At 39.0% G+C, this 18,183-nt stretch overlaps 1 protein-coding gene across 1 annotated transcript; it reads right to left on the bottom strand.

Moving 5' to 3' along the window:
• Window positions 1-1,989: 1,989 nt before the first annotated feature.
• On the bottom strand, window positions 1,990-14,595 carry LOC135479848 (cytosolic phospholipase A2-like). Its single transcript, XM_064759751.1, has 16 exons — window positions 14,520-14,595; window positions 12,078-12,156; window positions 11,254-11,400; window positions 11,022-11,137; window positions 10,271-10,308; window positions 9,864-9,996; window positions 8,974-9,110; window positions 7,413-7,635; window positions 6,932-7,046; window positions 6,124-6,261; window positions 5,104-5,196; window positions 4,624-4,804; window positions 3,911-4,032; window positions 3,267-3,445; window positions 2,713-2,899; window positions 1,990-2,195 (listed from the first exon to the last, which is right to left on the bottom strand). The coding sequence occupies exons 1-16, from the start codon at window positions 14,541-14,543 to the stop codon at window positions 1,990-1,992; spliced, it is 2,118 nt and encodes a 705-aa protein (XP_064615821.1). The 5' UTR covers window positions 14,544-14,595.
• Window positions 14,596-18,183: the final 3,588 nt, after the last annotated feature.

Here is an 18,183-nt window from a genome sequence, read left to right as displayed (position 1 = left end):
TCAAACAGGAAAATTATATTTTTTCTTCACCGAGTTAAAGGTTGATTAGCAACCGCAGAGAGCCCAGATGTAACCGCCATTACTGCCCAGACTTGATTTGTTTTCAAACCACAATACTAGCTCTGACATGGTTTGATTTGCGTACATCCATTTGAAATAGGTTGCAAGTTTTCACATACGTGTACTTCTACTTTTTTATTCTCTGCCTCCTCTGTAGATCTCATTTTTATCAATATATCACCTTTCTACATATACAATGACAACGTATATATCTAGTTTGTTGGCTGATTTCTTTGATGTATTTCAAATACAATTTATTTTTTTAAACAATTTTTTTTTCAAACAAACGAACTGGACTAACAAACAGGCTGAGCCTATTTGAATGAATCTGTTGTAAGTTTAATTACACTTTTGCCCTTGATTGAAAAAATAAAGAACCAGTCCCTCTTTTCTATCAGCTCTTCTGTCAACATAAGTGACTTTATTTATTTATTTATTATTGATTAGCCCTTATAAAAATGTACTTTTTGTTTGCATCTTAGCTTGATTTTACCCTCATTCACATGCAGAGTGCCACTTCAACAAGGGGAGGCCACTCTAAATGACAAAACAATACCGTATGGCCTCGTGTTTACCAAGTTACAGATATTATAATTTATTTATGCATTCATCTTAAATTCAAAAGGCCTTGCAGCAACCTGTGGATGGTCGTGGATTTCCCCCTGGCTGTGCCCGGTTTGCACTCACCATAATGCTGGCCGCCGTCGTATAAGTGAAATATTCTTGAGTACGGCGTAAAACACCAATCAAATAAATAAATAAATAAATAAATCTTAAAATTAAAAAAAAATCATGTTTATATCTGTTCGTTTAGTTAATGAATAGCATAGTCGTTTTCTGAAACCAATAACGAATTGTTTTAAAAACATTTAAGATGAAAGCGAAGTCAATCGAAGTGTAAATGTATCTACACATATATTTGCAAATCTTGATTAGTTTATGATGGTTCAAACCAAAAAAGTAGACAGGTATATAAAAAATTATACGAGGCAAACAAACTATAAAATAATACTGATAATGCCATCTATTTCTACGTAAACATGACAGAAATATTGTCTCGTGTTATGACATTAAAAAAAAACATCATTACCGGGAATACTCACTGAATGTTAAAATTATGCATTACTTGTGATTTCTTTTATATAATGATATGATTGTACAATGGGTGTTCACGCCATGTTCAAACATATTTAACTTTGATGACCATTGTAATGAGACAATTTAAAATAAACATATATACGTAAATATATATAATATTTAACACATTTTACAAGTTGACACAGCACCAATAGCACATATCACAGAAATGAATGCCTTCCTTTAACATACAAGTATTTGCGATAACATCAATGTACAAATTCAGGAGTGTAAGATGAGGGACAGGATGAGTCATTTAAAGTATAATATTACTGGTGACTGGCGGAACTCAGGGCTGTGTAATTGATGAATGATTGTTTGAGTGGCGTTAACGCGACATTCCAGAATCTCTCGTTTATACGATTTTGATCAGTTTCATGGTTGGAAATACCCAACCATGAAATCACCAGCCTTTTACAAGCTTCTGATTCGGATTTTACTATGTACGGATCACGGATTTTCTCACATACAGCAGGCTCGTGGGCACGAGTATGTCATACAGATGGAAGTCAAGAGACCTTCAATAAACTTCATGGAAGACTACATTATAATGGCCCATCTATGTTCGCCCTCGACCGCTTATTACCATCAAACCCACAAGAGCAGAGGAGATTCCGGTGTTGTCCGCTCTCAACAAACAGTAAAACTATGCTGGCAACGTCTAAAATAGCATAAATCCTATCATTTAAAAATCATGTACGTTGAGAAGAGGGATTTCGCATTTCATGATCTATATGACCCGTATGTTCTATGTGCACAATTTTGATTGGTTTCTAATCTCATTGAAATGAATTATTTTCGTTTCCTCTGGACTGCCTCCGCAATGGCCTCTTTGATCTCCTTCAGGTGGTTGAGTGTATTGAATTCCATCAGCTGAGATAACCGATCAAACGCCATGTGAGTGTAGGTGAAGTTAAACGTGGAATACGGGGCTTCGGGGTCGTCAAAGACGGCGAAGTCCGCGAATTCTTTCTCTTCAGTAGTCTCCCTTGGGACACCTGGTGACGAAAAAGAAAATGTTTAGGGCAAAAAGTTAGCATGGCATCTGCAAAATACGAAATCAAAACTTCCCAGATTAAAAGGGGCCTCTCAAAATGATCAAAATTTTCTAGCACCCCTAATCGTGGAATATATATGTACAAGTAAGAGAACATGTATAGCAGTGGGTAGTGTGTTCTAGACTGGCTGTATTGATTTACTTTGTTTCATTTATTTCATTAAATGCCACATTTAAGAGTTTTTCACTTATATGATGATTGTCAATATTATGGGTGGAGCAAACAGAGTTGCCCGTCGTAAATCTTCGACCGTAAGTAAGGTAATGACGAATGACGACTTTGCACACCTCACTAGTACCAGATGCGTCTTCTTCGACGAATTTTAGATTTCACAAATGTTCTCACGAGCGTTGTAGATCGCTTATTGTCACCAAGGCACCACAAGCAGTGACAGCGCAGGAATGTTCCCTGCCCAAGGTCGGTTTTGAAACTGCGCCTTGAAATGCTTGCAACTCACCTGGCTTCTTGTACTTCCGGAAGTCAAGATTCACGAGGACGAAGTGAAGTATTATGGGACAGTTAGGGTCGTTGGGATCACGGAAGATGTACAACTCCTTCATCCCTTCTTTCTCAAACACACTCGTGTCGATGGGTGGGAAACGAAGGCCGTTCTGTTTAGCCCACTTTTCAGCCAGTTTTATTTCCTGGAAAAAAATCATCAGCGCATTCGTCAAGCAAGGCAAATTTGTTTTACAACCTCGGAAACCATGGAAAACACGATGATACCGATCTAAAGAAAGCAGTTACTAAAATAAGCCGGATAGTTAAGAATAACAGGGAATGCCGGCAAGTAACAATGTACATGTAACATCGCCCGGGGCTGTCAAACTTAAAGTACGATTTTAGATCTTATGTTTGGTCCTAGAATTTAAAATTTGACCATTTCAACACACGTGTGTCGAGCCCCCAAATTCAGATTAGATTTAGTTTTAAATTCAGATTAGGTCATAAATGGATGTTGTGAAATTGACACCAGACAGCTGATTGGTTATTTACGAGGAATTAATTTACCTTGAACGGCTCGCTGTCATCGCTGGGTCTACCACTGAAGTCAAACGACAGGATGAGGTCTGTCCCGCGGGCTTGCCTCAGCACGAGAGGGTACGGGGAGTTGAAAGTTAACCCTGCGTCCACGACGAATTGTTTCTTCACGTGGGTGGAATACACTCTGATTCCTTCGTATGAATCGTCTGTAAAAATTATTAAATTTTTGGCTTATTTTATGTAAATACTATTTCCACGTCTGTGTCCTATATATTGTCAAATAATGCTTGGGATGTGTGTGTGTGGGGGGGGGGGGAGGGTCAAACTTAACAAAGAAGTCTGGAGCTGTACATTTGTCTCTGACATGCAGGTAATTAGGTCAGCGTTCAAATCCAGCTCTTGCTGAATCAACTGAAATTAATTGCACCAGAAGTGATTTTAATGCTTTTTTCTTTAGCTTTACCGCCTTCATACAACTGTTTCGAAAAAGTTTCGAAACGGGGAAAGAACACCTCCGAAATAAAGGACTGGGCTAAATACCGCATGCAACATTTTTGTCTTTTTAAACACCTTTTCGAACTTGTCCTGTACTTCTTTCATATATTGCAATAATGTAGTGAATAAACTGCAAACGTCTCTGTTGATTACCGGAATAATTAATGTCTTCTCACCAGAATCTGTTTCTTTGGGGGTTTTAGTTTCTTTTCCTTTAGGTAGTAACGAAATCCCTCTCAGGAAGTTGTGTATCACACCTGCGCGGCCAGTGCGCGAGCTCAGAAGCTGAAATCTCTTGCTGAAAACGGAAAACGATATTCATGAGATTTTGATTTTAGCAATTGGTTCACAGTAAGACAACAAATTGTTTCACTTCAACATTTTTATTTTCAAATTCAACTGAAATAAACAAGTAATACTTCTAAACTTTTCATGAGAAATATGACGTCACTATACGGTTGTTGTCAACCGTAAGAAAAATCATCTTTTCTAATTTGTTATGCAAGAAATATTGGTTTTGGGAAAACATCATGTTTAAGATCGTCAATTAGTTTTAAGGCGACTAAACAATGACACAGTTCGACCATTAAAAATATCACTGAAGTTTCGTTAACAAGTTAAACAGGCTTTATAAAGCGCGTGCAGAAAACTTTTTTTTTGAAAGTGACAGTAACATTGAAATCTCGCCAGAAAATTCAAACAAAAAATCCTTGCCGTAAAGCTATATTGTCTTATCTGTTTGTCCAAGCAAGCAAACCCAATATCCTTCATGAGTCGCGCTAAAAGATGAAGAGAAGTGGAGTGAATTTTTGAAGGGCTTGGATAGTGACAGTATTTGCTGTGTGACTAAATTAGAGGAGTAAATTGCAAAGAGAATTCATTATATTACCTATCTACTAGTCTCTTAAACCAGTTCATCCAGAATCCTTTGTCCGCGACCGTTTTTTCCACTCCTTGTTCTTCACAATTATCATGATGACAGTTATCGTGATTATCAAAATCATCGTCGTCATCATCGTCTTCATCTTCGCTTCCGTCACTCAGCACCGATTCTTCTTTAATTTTCTTTTCTGCATTACAATATTACGATATGTACATTTAGAGTTTAGCCTTCATTTTTTTTAGCAATTTATCAAAATAGGAATAATCGTAAATTCTTTCCTATCATAAAGATTGCACCCGATAATGCCACTAATCACAAGACGAAATCATCTTTTCAGTATGACAGCAATTTGGTACCAAAAACTTTTGTATGACTTCTACTGACGGTTAAGAATATTAGCTTCAGTATCTCTTTATTTCAGTTAAAATGATAATATTGTGGTTTTTAAGGCCCGGCAAGTGGTGTGCACATTGCTCAGGGACTTACTCATTTCTCGTCTGACAATCTCCACGGGGTCCATGTTTCGATTGTCATCAAATAGTCGATTAAACATGATGCAGAAAGCGCTGCCCCAAATACCTGCGACAAAAGATGGAAAATATGCTGTTACGTAGTTTACAGAAAAGATATATTTATTTTATTTGATTGGTGTTTTACGCAATACACAATAATATTTCGCATATGCGACGACGGCCAGTATTATAGTGTAGAAATCCAAATGGGGTAATGAAGTGAATAACTTTGTTGTTTGATTATGACAATAGTCAATTCCAGTTTTGTCTGGAAAACTGAGCAAGACATTTATTGTGAGGTTTCCGGTGAATTTTAGTGCCAATGAAGAAAGGCAGACAACATTTAAAACGCTACATAGTAAGAATCCAACTGGCATAATGAACAACACTGTCTTTGAAAACTGGGAAAGCCCGTCCAAAGATCCCAATCTGAAAAATCTGGGGAAATACCATCCAGAAATGTATCTATCCCAGAAGCACACAAACATGACTTTGTGATACTGTGCTCTCTGTTCAAACCCTACCACACTGTCGCCAAACCTTGTAATACTTTAAATCCCATAAATATACGCCCAAACATTTATCTGTTAATTTCAACAGAAGGTCTGTTGTCTGAGTTATGCTAGAATGTATTCTGTTATTATAACATAATAATGTGCCATTTTCAACATAATATCGTGTCAGTCTAATAGAATCTATATGTTGAAGTAATAGAATATGTGTGTTATATTTAACAGAACAATTTGTCGAAATGACAATTCTCGCATCACATTCTCGCATCACTCAGACAACAGACTTTCTGTTTAATTTAACAGATTCATTCTTTTTTAGTGTAGAGAGAAGAAATAATGACATCAAACAACTGCTGATATAGGTGTCCTGACGGGCTCGCTTTGTCCCAACCCCATGGGATCAGAACCTTTCAACATTTTTACAAGGTTAAAATACACTCCAGAATAACTTCAGATTTTGAAAACAAAACCATAGGACTGACCTTGTAAAAAGTGGAGTGGGGGTTCGTCGTACTTCTTCGCCAACTTGCCCATGAAGAACTTACTGCCGAAATACTCGCTCTTCATGAACGATCCAAACTTCGCCATTCCTATCTCGAAAGGGCTGAACTCAATCCATTCTGCAAAGTAACATGCCTTGGTATTGTAATGTAGTCAACATAATATCCCAGTGGAAATTACTGGCGATGAGGGCTGCTGCCATAAAACTTCTTAAGCGTCGCCTTGTATCGGGTCATTCTAATGGCCGATGTAGTTATAGTGCTGTCTCACCGGAAGGCATGCCACCAGATACAATAGACCGATTCGGTGGCCTAATGGTTAGGGCTTCCTGCCCGAAGTCGGGAGATCCGGGATCAAATCCGGGTCGGGTCATACCAAAGACTTGGTACTGGTTGCTGACTCACCTGGCGCTCAGCACTCAGCCCTGAAGCAGGACTGGCTGCCCCGGTGTCAGTATAATATGACTGGGTGGGATGTCGTGTCAGGTGTCTTCGACATAACACTTCAGTGGCTGCAGCACTATGGCGTCATGCCACAAGAAGACACAGTATATGTACACAGACCCAATTACTCCTCGTCGTCGTACGGTCGAAACATTGTTAAACCGAGGTTAAATCCCTAGCATCCATTCATTTATTCATTCATTCATTCAAACACGATCTTGGCTTATCACGTCTTTCATGGGCAAGACTGCCTTCGGGCTTGACCTGATTTGAAGTAACCATCTCACGGAGCCCATGCGTGAACCGCCTAGCTTGTCGTGAGACCCTGCATCCTTTTTTGTCTTACCTTGGAAATCTCTGGCAGAAACATTCTTCTTCACGTGTACACACGTATACAGAGGCATTGGGATGTTACCGTCTACGATTTTTATCTGTTGATCTGTCAGTGTACAAGCTTTTCTCTGAAAGACCAAAGAATACATCGAGGTCAATGATATTAACGCTATAGGCTTATCACAATTCCTTCTCTCGAGTGCCAAGTACATGCCTGGTAAGAGTCTTAGTTTGTCAGTCTAACCAACTATCCAAAATCTTGTACAGAAGGGATATTTAACACAGGATAGACTAAAAAATGTAACGAATTAGAAAGCAAAGTCATGAAGGTTTTTTCTAAGGTGACCAGTTTGTTAGTATCATCAATAAACCCCATCAAAATATACTTTCAAACAACCGTTTTCAAAATTGTAACTATGCCCATAACATTAAACAAAGCTGGTTTTACATATCAGACCACCCAATCCAAAATCAATGGCCTCTCTGTTACTTACATCTTTAATTAGTGTTTCTCCCACCAGATGGCCAAAGAAATCCGTGAAGCTGATTGGTTGGCCGTTGTTCCATTTTTCAATCATGGCGCTGATGTATCGACCTACTTGCTGCATTCCCATCAAGTTAATCAAACTCGCGTCAATGTTCTGTTTTAGCTCTTCCTGAAATTCTTTCAGAGACAACTTTGGCCACTTCGGATGCGAGTACAATGTCGATAATAACCTGACAATTTAATATGAGGAAAAATGTCTTTCAATTAAACCGAAGAACTCTACAACAATATTAAACATTAAGATGATTAATTAAATTAATTAAAGAGAGTATACCCGAGATTTTGGGCAAAAATCAAATCAAATTATCTGCATTTAACAATAACAGTATTTACATGGCTCAAATTACTGCCTTTCAGTGAATGACTCGTATCTGTACTATTTATAGTGTTAAAATGTTTCTATAGTTTGAAAAAGTTATAATGCGACCTACTTTTAAAATTTTAGAGTATTATAACCGATTTATAATGGTAACACGTGAACAGCCAAGGCTGATATTTTGTGAAGGTAATTATTTGGGCTATATTAAAGTGAAAACAAAAATCTTGCCCTTATCCGGTATAGTCCTTTTTATTCAAAACCTCATTCAAACGCGAAGCTGTTGAGTGGCTAACACCGAACACGTTTCGGAACAACACGGACATTTAGCACGGTGAGCAAAGATTTTGTCAAATAACACTGTGACTGACACTGGAAACCAACATTTACACAAACCGAGCAGGAAAAAGTATGTATCAAAGCAGGAAGGCCATATTAACCGCCGCCAGTTTGTGATTTTCATACTGTTCACACATATCAACACATACTCATTTCGACTTGTTTTGACTCTTTAGCCACGAAGTTACAAAAGCTCGTTTAAGAATGTTAATTGCAGAACGTGATATTCGCCCATTTCGTCTTTTGCACCTCCTAACATATTGAATAGATCGAGCAGTTAAAATCGTGATCATGCTACTGCTTGTCGTGACGTAAACTTCAAAGCGGGCTACTTTCCACAGGAACGTATTCAGGTCTAGGGTGTCGAAGGTCAATTCACCCTTTTCATATTACACATTTGCTTTTCAGTTGGTTAAGGTTTAATGGCTTATCAGACAAACAGATATGCGGTCACGGTGACCCTGACAACATATCTGTGGATCACTGGAGGGGTGACGCGTTAAGTCTGAAAGCCGCGCAAGAACCTTTGCTCATCGGTTAATTCTGAAAACATTCCAGTGCACGTCAAAGTGTGTACAGACATTATTCTTCACAACATGTAGGACTTGTACAAAGCTCATCTTTGCACTTAGAATTGCATATGTTCACATTTCAGAGTTATCCTAACTGCCTTCAACTTCTGTCGAAGATCATTTACATGTGCCCAAGAGTCAGCAAATGCAATTTTTCTCCAGAGATCACTTTTATATAAATGTTACATTTCATTACATACAAAAAACCCATTTTGAGAACGAAGGAGAAAAAAAATGAAATATTAAAGTAGTCGGCTGAGCGTAAAGTTATAAGATCTTACCAACATGACCCCGACAGTCCACATGTATAAGTGACACAGTCCAGCACACCTGTTTCTTGCAGAGCTTTGAAGACACCGCTATAGGCCACCATAGCCCGGAAACCCCCACCTGACCCCAGCACGGCTACAGTCGGCACCTGAAATATAACGATCGATTTATAGATTGATTAAGTATTATCAATGTAAGAACCTTGCTGGCTGAGTGGCTTAACGTGCCTTTTGCTCTTGGCCAGGGAAGTCACGTGGAGTTTTACTCTCAAAATACAAAAATTTTTTTTTTTTTTTTTTTAAAATGTTATGTCGGGAATCTGGGTATTATAAAAAAAACAAATAAGTCGTTAATTTGAACTGAGAGGTAAGATTTAATGCGCCTGTGAACAGCGGTAAATGTTCCTTGCCGTGAGTCCAACACATTTGGGGCTGTTTCGATAAGAATTGTCCCAAACTATATTTGCAGATAATCAGACATGTAGACCGCTGTTCATGTGTCACTTCTGTCATTTGAAGACAATTCACATGAAGGCGTGTGGTCTGTTCTGAATGAACTATACCCAGGTTACATGACCTGTTGTTTTGCAGCATTATATTACTGAGCGGAGTTGTCTAGTACAAGGACAAAGTGTCAGGTTTTACTGGCGTGTGACTGACATCCTGGAAGACAGTTTAAGGCCTACAGCTGAAAATGTCACAACAGTAAATATTGTTGAGCGGGAAAGCGTTGATATCAGTTAATTCTGATTGGCTTATATTACAAATTACCCGCATGCGCGTTTACAAGCTCCATAATGAAAACAATCAGTGACGCGCTATATGTTACACTCGATCAGAATTTCCTTGGACAACTTGTAATTGAATTTAATCACGTTATAACATACAAAATCGTCATGTACCTCTTCAATGGTTTTCGGCCCCCTTCCGCCAAGTAAACAGCCCATTCCTCTCAAAGTTTTCACCTTCCTGGCCTTAAGATAATTCATTTCTTCTTCACACAAATCCACACTGTAGCGTAAATTGGGTTGCGTACTGAAAAGAAAACCCTGTAAGCTACCTTACACAATTTGGAAAGCTTTGAGATAACCGAAAACTAAATTCTCATTTTTAACAATATCTATATTTAAGGGAACGTGTCAACAACAACAGCGACAAATATTAATGGGTTTTAATGGGTGTTCTTTCTCATTAGTATCTCCGTTTTATTTTTGTAACAATCACACTTCTTTTGTGTCTTGGGAATACATACATGCATTTTCAACCAAAATGGTATATCCAATATATTTCTAAACTTAAAAATACTTACTCTGTTTCTGTCTTTAATTCCATATCAATTTCAGAGACCTAAAAGTATCGAAGAAATAAATACGAATTCATTATTATCACAGGACAGCAGTTTATTTATTTGATTGTGTTTTATGCCATTCTTAAGAACATTTTGCCGTTAGTATGGTGGTCAAGTTTATGTGTAATGGGGAACTGGATAAAGTCCGGATAAATCCACCATTGTCTGTGACGTGCCCATGTGCACACCATATATATATTGTCCCACATGTGACGCAGATATGTGCACACCATATATATTGTCCCACATGTTACGTACCTATGTGCACACCACATATATTGTCCCACATGTGACGTACCTATGTGCACACCACATATATTGCCCCACATGTGACCTGCCCATGTGCACACCATATATATATTGTCCCACAAGTGACGCACACATGTGCACACCATATATATATTGTCCCAAATGTGACGTGCCAATTCGTGGTGGAAGAGACGGTGACCATTTGTTACCGTCACCATTTGTTGCCACCAAGGCTCCACGAACAATGACGTTGACCGTTTGTTTCCACCAAGGCTCCATATACAGGGATGTTTCGGTCAGACCAGTTTGATAAACAGATCGAGACACCATCGTGGTTTGGCCAAAAAATGTAGAAAGTGACAAACAAACGGATAGCATTATTTTATTATAGCATCTTTTAACGTTCCACATGATGAACTTGCATGTTACTCTTGTTAAGAAAATTTCCATATAAACAACAAACCTTGTTAAAAGTAACGGTCTTCTTGATCCACTTGTTCCTTTCCAGGCTGTTTATGTTGATCTGCTCACTTCCTATTGTCTCATCCATCGTGTAGTTGTCGTCTTTTAGGTTAATATCTGCAATGAAATACAGATTGTTTTTATCAAATGTGTTTACAAATCTTCCCAAATCCTTGTTAGGCGTGTAATGGAAACTCGACTGTAGCCTTTGGTGAAAGGTATTAATTACTTACGAAGTATGTTCTTTTCTCGTGGAACGAGGAGATAACGGAAATTCTCGTTCCACACGGGATTGATCTCGTTAGTTTTTGTGGCTGTTCTTCTTTTGGCGTCCGGAGTTTTGCGCATCTTCAGCTCAATGTACGGGTCAGGTGTGTCAACTGAAAATATGAGTCATGAGTCAATTTTATCAAATAAAAAAAAAGATGCCCTCGAACTTACGTGTAATCTACAAACGGATTTACACCCACGTGTAGCTTACACCCTGTTTGTGACTGAACGATACCCTCATCTATACCACACCCATTTAGAAATAATTTCTAACCGTACGACGTATCCTCTGAAAATCCCATGAAAATAACATGGCTCTCTGCCAGTGCAAGAAAACTGAAGCACACTCCAGAACTGGTTCAGGTGATGCGGGAAGTTGTCAACGGCCCTCTGGTTGTATGTATTATATGTCTGTAGTTTTTATGATTTTCCACTGAGAATGTACTTCTCCCTGATACTTAACAATTAAAGTCAAAACACGTCAAGCAAGACCTATGTATTTTGGTTTTAGCTAAACTTCATTTTGTAATTATTTTGCAGGATAGCATCCATATATGACAATGTAGAGTTAGGTTACCTGTCTTAAGGACAAGTTTTGGAATTGATATCACCTTTTTGTCAAGTCTGTCAAGTGTTGTAAACTGAATTTTAAAATGCTTGATGGCGTTAATGAATCCTATCTTAAAATCTAGAGCCCAAGTAGCCCATATAAAATTAAAGATACTATATAGCGAAACATTGACGTCAACCGATTGTAATGAATAAATAATTAAAACAAATGACTCACCCATATCGCCCCACCCTTTAGTTATTTTCCGTCCTCGGAGTACATTGACATACAGAATCAAGCAAGGACGATGGTCCACCTGGCAAGAGAGCGAAAACGGGCTTCAGTAATATGTTAATATATTGTCATATTTTTGTAATGGTGATAAGTGATCAAAATGTGTCAAGTAAAGACATTTCACTGGGAAAAGGGGTGAAAACAAACCGAATTTAACCAGGCGACATGGGACTTTAATTATATTTTAGCATGAATAATGAAAAATATGACTTATAACTAAGAATTTATTTCTTGAAAAGCAACCGGAATATGATATTTTCATTGTCCTCTAGTACTTTATAATTCAGAAATCGGTAAAAATCAACATTTCGCTCATTTACCTAAATATTATTTATCACCTCCTCACGGCTGAGGAACCCTGATGCTCGAAGCTATGAATATGTAAGTTTATATTGCCTAGTTACGACTGGAATATAAGCTTATCTAGGTATTCTGAACACTACGCCACTACACAAAACGAACACAAAAGTTTATTGTTGCTATCCGACTCGAATTAATGTGATGGGAGAAAAAACTGCTGTGAACCAGGGTGTATAAAGTATCTCCTGATTTATTGTGTTGGTGACGTTTCGAGGTAGATTCTTTCATCGTTATCAAACCATATGAACATACAGAGATACAAGACAACATATATACAGTAAGAGATATATACAGTATATACAACATCACCGGAACACCAAAGCAAGAACCTTAACCACCATTACCCAGCTGCAGGAGAAACTAAGGTCGACCTTAAGTGATCATCATTACAAATCATTACGACAGGCACAAACAAACAGCAACCAACGGCTTGACCAGAAAATTAAAGGATCTCAAAAAAGAAAGTTTGAACTTCTGTCTAAGCACACTAACAGAGAGAGTACTCAACGGCCCAGGAGTCACAATAGCAAAACCGTCATCAATCTAAGCAGTCGGACCCTCACACCCAATGAAGCGACATTACTGGCTAAGGGTTTGAACTATATTCCTACTCAGGACAAAATCCCCAGAGATGATTTTGTGTGAGCTATAGAAAAAGGTCTTCAACAACTCGCCCCTGGAGGTAATGTTGATTACATCCGACACCAAATCAGCGACATTCTCATCAAAGCACCCAAGCAAAAACCAAATATGTACTGCATTAATTGTGATTGTCAACAGCAATACTTTGGAGAAACCGGTAGACCACTCAATATCAGAATTGCAGAGCACAAGGCCTCAGTAGAAAAATTAGATGGAAAATCAGCCCTCAGTGACCACATCAGAGCCCATCCAGAACACCAACTCCAATGGAACACAATTCATACCCTACAAAACAACCAGTCAGACTATAAAAGAAGGAAACTGCTGGAAGCCATCATGATCCGACGACACAATCCACAGCTTAACCGAGACAGCGGGTACCACCTAACGAGCGCCTACAATGACCTCATCAGACTAGACAGTGACCGCCTTAAACCCTGAAGCCATTAACCCTGAAGTTACTATCTATGTTACATTGTTGCCTGGTGTTGACACCACTCACTCTCTTACTGTATATATGTTGTCTTGTATCTCTGTATGTTCATATGGTTTGATAACGATGTAAGAACCCACATCGAAACGTCACCAACACAATAAATCCAGGAATTGTTATCCATAAGTAATGCTTCTGCCAATCTATATGAGCTGAAGGCCGGGCAGTCGAGCTGTACAGCAATACCTGTAGGCCTTTATATATATATGCGGTCATACATAGGAAAATTTGCCAATGTTCTTCAGGTGAACTACAGTACTTCGTGTCATTGAAACTGTATAAAAGGTATCATCAGAAATTGTGATGTTTATATTCCGTTAACGGAACCATCATTTAACTTGCTGGACATTTGTTGGAGTTGGGATTCTAGAATGCTTTGATTCGTGTAGATACTAGTATGGATCGATGTTTCCATCAACAACACGACAAGAATCACGTTGTAACTGAATTGTTTCTTCACAAATAAGCAAACTTTCGGATATGTAACTCTTTCCATCATCAGAGTTGTCGGAGAAACTGCAGCCGTAATAATACGTGCGACTTAGAATACACAGCCTGCTAAATGTGCAACAAATTCGTTTCGGAGAGATTCGTGCAACTTCGAAGATACACATGCATTTATTCCGAGATTGCTCTGACGTCAGCTTTGGCAAAATTTTGTTCGGCCATCTATGGCCCCAAACCCCAAAAATTTGTACCAAACCTAACGTCAGAGCAATCTTTGTCTAACATGAATTTTATTTCCACAGATAGTTCCATTATTAGGATCTACACGTTACGATCATCGCGGCAGATTTTTTAACCACCCGGATACCCAACCATATGTGCACCAAGTCTGTTATAACAACACCAGTATCATATGAAATTCAGAAAAACAAAATATTACTCACAACAAACTCGTGGCAGTGCTGCATACTTTGTGGTCTTGCGATGATCAGATAGATGAGATTACGTGGACCACTGCTTGACTGAGAACAGTTAGCATTCCAAAAAGAGCTTGCACGTGGTAAATGACCGAGAGACGTTTTTTTTTCTTGAGTGATCAAGACGTTTATCTCAGCCACCTTATGTGTATATGCATACCTATACAGACCTTGGTTTATATAACACTGGTGGTTGTGTCGTTGGTGTGGGGGGGGGGGGGGGTCACTTTACCTTCATGTTACTTAACGGTTCAGCGCTTAAAAGCGTCACCCACCAACAAGTCTAATATCGGTTGGTAGCTGCATGTGTGGAGCTTAGTACAAGTGTATATGTACGGGAGGCAGACCAAACTGGTTTGGACATAGACAATAGGTATTGTCGCTGACGCACCCATCCCAGTCTCATGTTTTTGCCTTCTCATGCAAACACTAGCAGGAGTTACGATATACCTATTTACACCTATCAAGCACCACCAGCAATACATTAATGGATGTTACATACATTTTAGACAGGTTACCTTCGATTTTGATTTGATTGCATTAATTCAACCGGATCACATATCACTGTGAGAGATTGCCTCGATTTCTTTAAGTCTAGCGCTTGGATCATTTCCTGTAAAACTACCACGCCTTGACGCTAATATACACGTACATTGTGAGAAGAGAGCATGATGTATGGGAAAAGTACATTTTACAGAGGCTAGACTGCATGAAGGTTTTGCCCCCCCCCCTCCACCAAATCGTAGTGGCCGTTCAAATAACATTATCTGTATTTAGCAGTATTTAGAGTCAAATTAATGACTCTCAGAAATAAACCCCAATCGCCGTTGCAGGGATCTCGCGAGTTCACGCAGATGTCGGGGAGACAGATGGAAGCTCTCGCAAACTACTGCAGCTGAAAGACGTAATTTTACGTTAGGTGCCATCGGCGCCGTCAAGTCCATGTACAGTCATTTTTTATGTACGTTAGTTTCCACCTGTCTCGCTGATATCTGCGTGAACTGGCGAGACCCCTGAAATGCCGAATGAGTGTTCTAATGCTTGAAAAAAATTACAACGCGACCCGCTTTATAACATTTTGGAACTTTCAATGACCGATTTTGAACGCTAGCAAGTGCACACACGAGACTGAAAGTGGACATATATAGTCATTCACTAAAGCTGAAATAATTAACAAAGTAGTTTTCCAGAAATGTTCTAAAATATTTGAAAAATTCTACACCGCTTATTAACAAAGACGGAAGAGGTCTTCTTGCGTTATAGTGAAATATCGTCAAACCGTACAGACACCAGACATGACACCATATACAGTCACAATCACGTCGTAAGATGGGATCATTCCAACAAACAAAGTCTACCGTGGCGCCACTGAGCGATTCTCAGCATTCGTTAAGCCTATCTCATATCACAGTTCCGTCGAATCAGAACTACTTGCAATCAAGTCCAGAGGCCAGTCGGTTCTGCCTCCAATGGTCAGTTGAAACTAGTTCTGAGAATTTCTACATAGACTCAAATGATGCAACCTAAGGACCTTGCAACTGAGTCAGGGTAGCAACTGTAGCCAAACGAATAGTGTATGTAAATCGCATGATTACTGATCTTGATATTTTCTGCGCCATTTTGGACACTTCTCAGTTTCATTTATTATTCAGTTCTGGCAGATTCTTACAGTCGCGTCAACAATCGACTTCGCGTTTCTGTTTTACAATAGCATGTTACGATGTATTTTTGTTGGAAAGACCACGATCATTATAATGTGTACCAAATGAATGGCTCAAATCTGCTTGACAAAGCAAACAACACATGCCACATGTTTACCATAATAAACATATCCTTTTAATTACTCAACATAGTTTTTATGACCTAAACACTAAGACTAAACACTTTATGACCTAAACGCCAGGACGGGTTTATTATAAATGCAACAGAAAAGTGTTTATGCACTTATATTTAGTGTCTATCTAATAAAATATCAAGTCACACCACTCGGGGTTATAAGTTTACACATAATTTTTAGAACTAATCCCACACTCCTATCACAATACAGAAACTGTAAGATTTTTCTTCTTTTATATATGTATATTCTGGGTAAAGGCATGTATAGCCTCTGAAGTCTGTTTGGACTTTTAGCTTGACACTTTAGGCTATGGTTGTCCAGAGAGTGCTAGCAAACTAGAGCTGGTAATGGTGTTAACCTTGAAGAATCTCCGTTTGGTTTATCTCACCAGCAGATCCCTTGAGCTAAAGGGAAGGCGACAAGTAATAAAGCCCAACTTATGTCGCACTGCAATTGAACAGACCTAGCGGCAACTGAGGGCTTACTTCACGGACGACTGCACTCATCGGCAACTTGGCAAAACCTGAGAATAAGATAGACTATCTCTATCACAGGCGAAACTAGATGGAACTAGTCGACCCCAGTCGGAAGAGTACTCATATTTCCGCGCCGAATTTCTGTCGGTATACACTTTTGGCTGCATGGCCGTTACTGTCCAAAATGGAGCAGAAAATATGAAGATCAGTAACAATGCGATTTATATAAGCCATTCGACTGGCTAGTTGGACGGTTGCTGTCGTGGCTCAGTTGCAAGACCCTATGGTTATGTCAGAACTTCTCAGAACTAGTTTCAACTGACCATTGGAGGCAGAACCGACTGGCCTCTGGACTTGATTGCAAGTAGTTCTGATTCGACGGAACTGTGATATGAGATAGGCTTAACGAATGCTGAGAATCGCTCAGTGGCGCCACGGTAGACTTTGTTTGTTGGAATGATCCCATCTTACGACGTGATTGTGACTGTATATGGTGTCATGTCTGGTGTCATGTCTGGTGTCTGTACGGTTTGACGATATTTCACTATAACGCAAGAAGACCTCTTCCGTCTTTGTTAATAAGCGGTGTAGAATTTTTCAAATATTTTAGAACATTTCTGGAAAACTACTTTGTTAATTATTTCAGCTTTAGTGAATGACTACATATGTCCACTTTCAGTCTCGTGTGTGCACTTGCTAGCGTTCAAAATCGGTCATTGAAAGTTCCAAAATGTTATAAAGCGGGTCACGTTGTAATTTTTTTCAATCATTACAGCACCCATTCGGCATTTCAGGGGTCTCGCCAGTTCACGCAGATATCGGCGAGACAGGTGGAAACCAACGTACATAAAAAAAACGCTATTTTACGGTAGTTGTTAGTTTTAATACACATCTGTCTGTGCACTAGACGGTGCTGCTGGCAGCTAACGTAAAATCCCTCTTTCAGCTGCAGTAGTTTGCGAGAGCTTCCATTTGTCTCGCCGACATCGCCGACATCACGTTAACTCGCGAGATCCCTGCAACGGCGATTGGGGTTTATTTCTGAGAGTCATCATTATTAACTTTTCCAGCTAAATAAGAATAATGTGATTTGGACCAGAGGCTATGTATTTTTCCCACACATCATGCTCTCTTCTCACAATGTACATGTATACACTATTAGCGTCAAGGCGTGGTAGTTTTACAGGAAATGATCCAAACGCTAAACTCAATGAAATCGAGGAAATCTCTCACAGTGATATGTGATCCGGTTGAATTAATGGAATCAAATCAAAATCGAAGGTAACCTGTTGAAAATGTATGTAACATTCATTAATGC

The sequence above is a fragment of the Liolophura sinensis genome, chromosome 12 (genome assembly GCF_032854445.1).
Source record: "Liolophura sinensis isolate JHLJ2023 chromosome 12, CUHK_Ljap_v2, whole genome shotgun sequence".
NCBI classification, from domain to species: domain Eukaryota; kingdom Metazoa; phylum Mollusca; class Polyplacophora; order Chitonida; family Chitonidae; genus Liolophura; species Liolophura sinensis.
The sequence above is the reverse complement of the archived record's forward strand: the minus strand, read 5'-3'. Positions and strand labels throughout refer to the sequence as shown.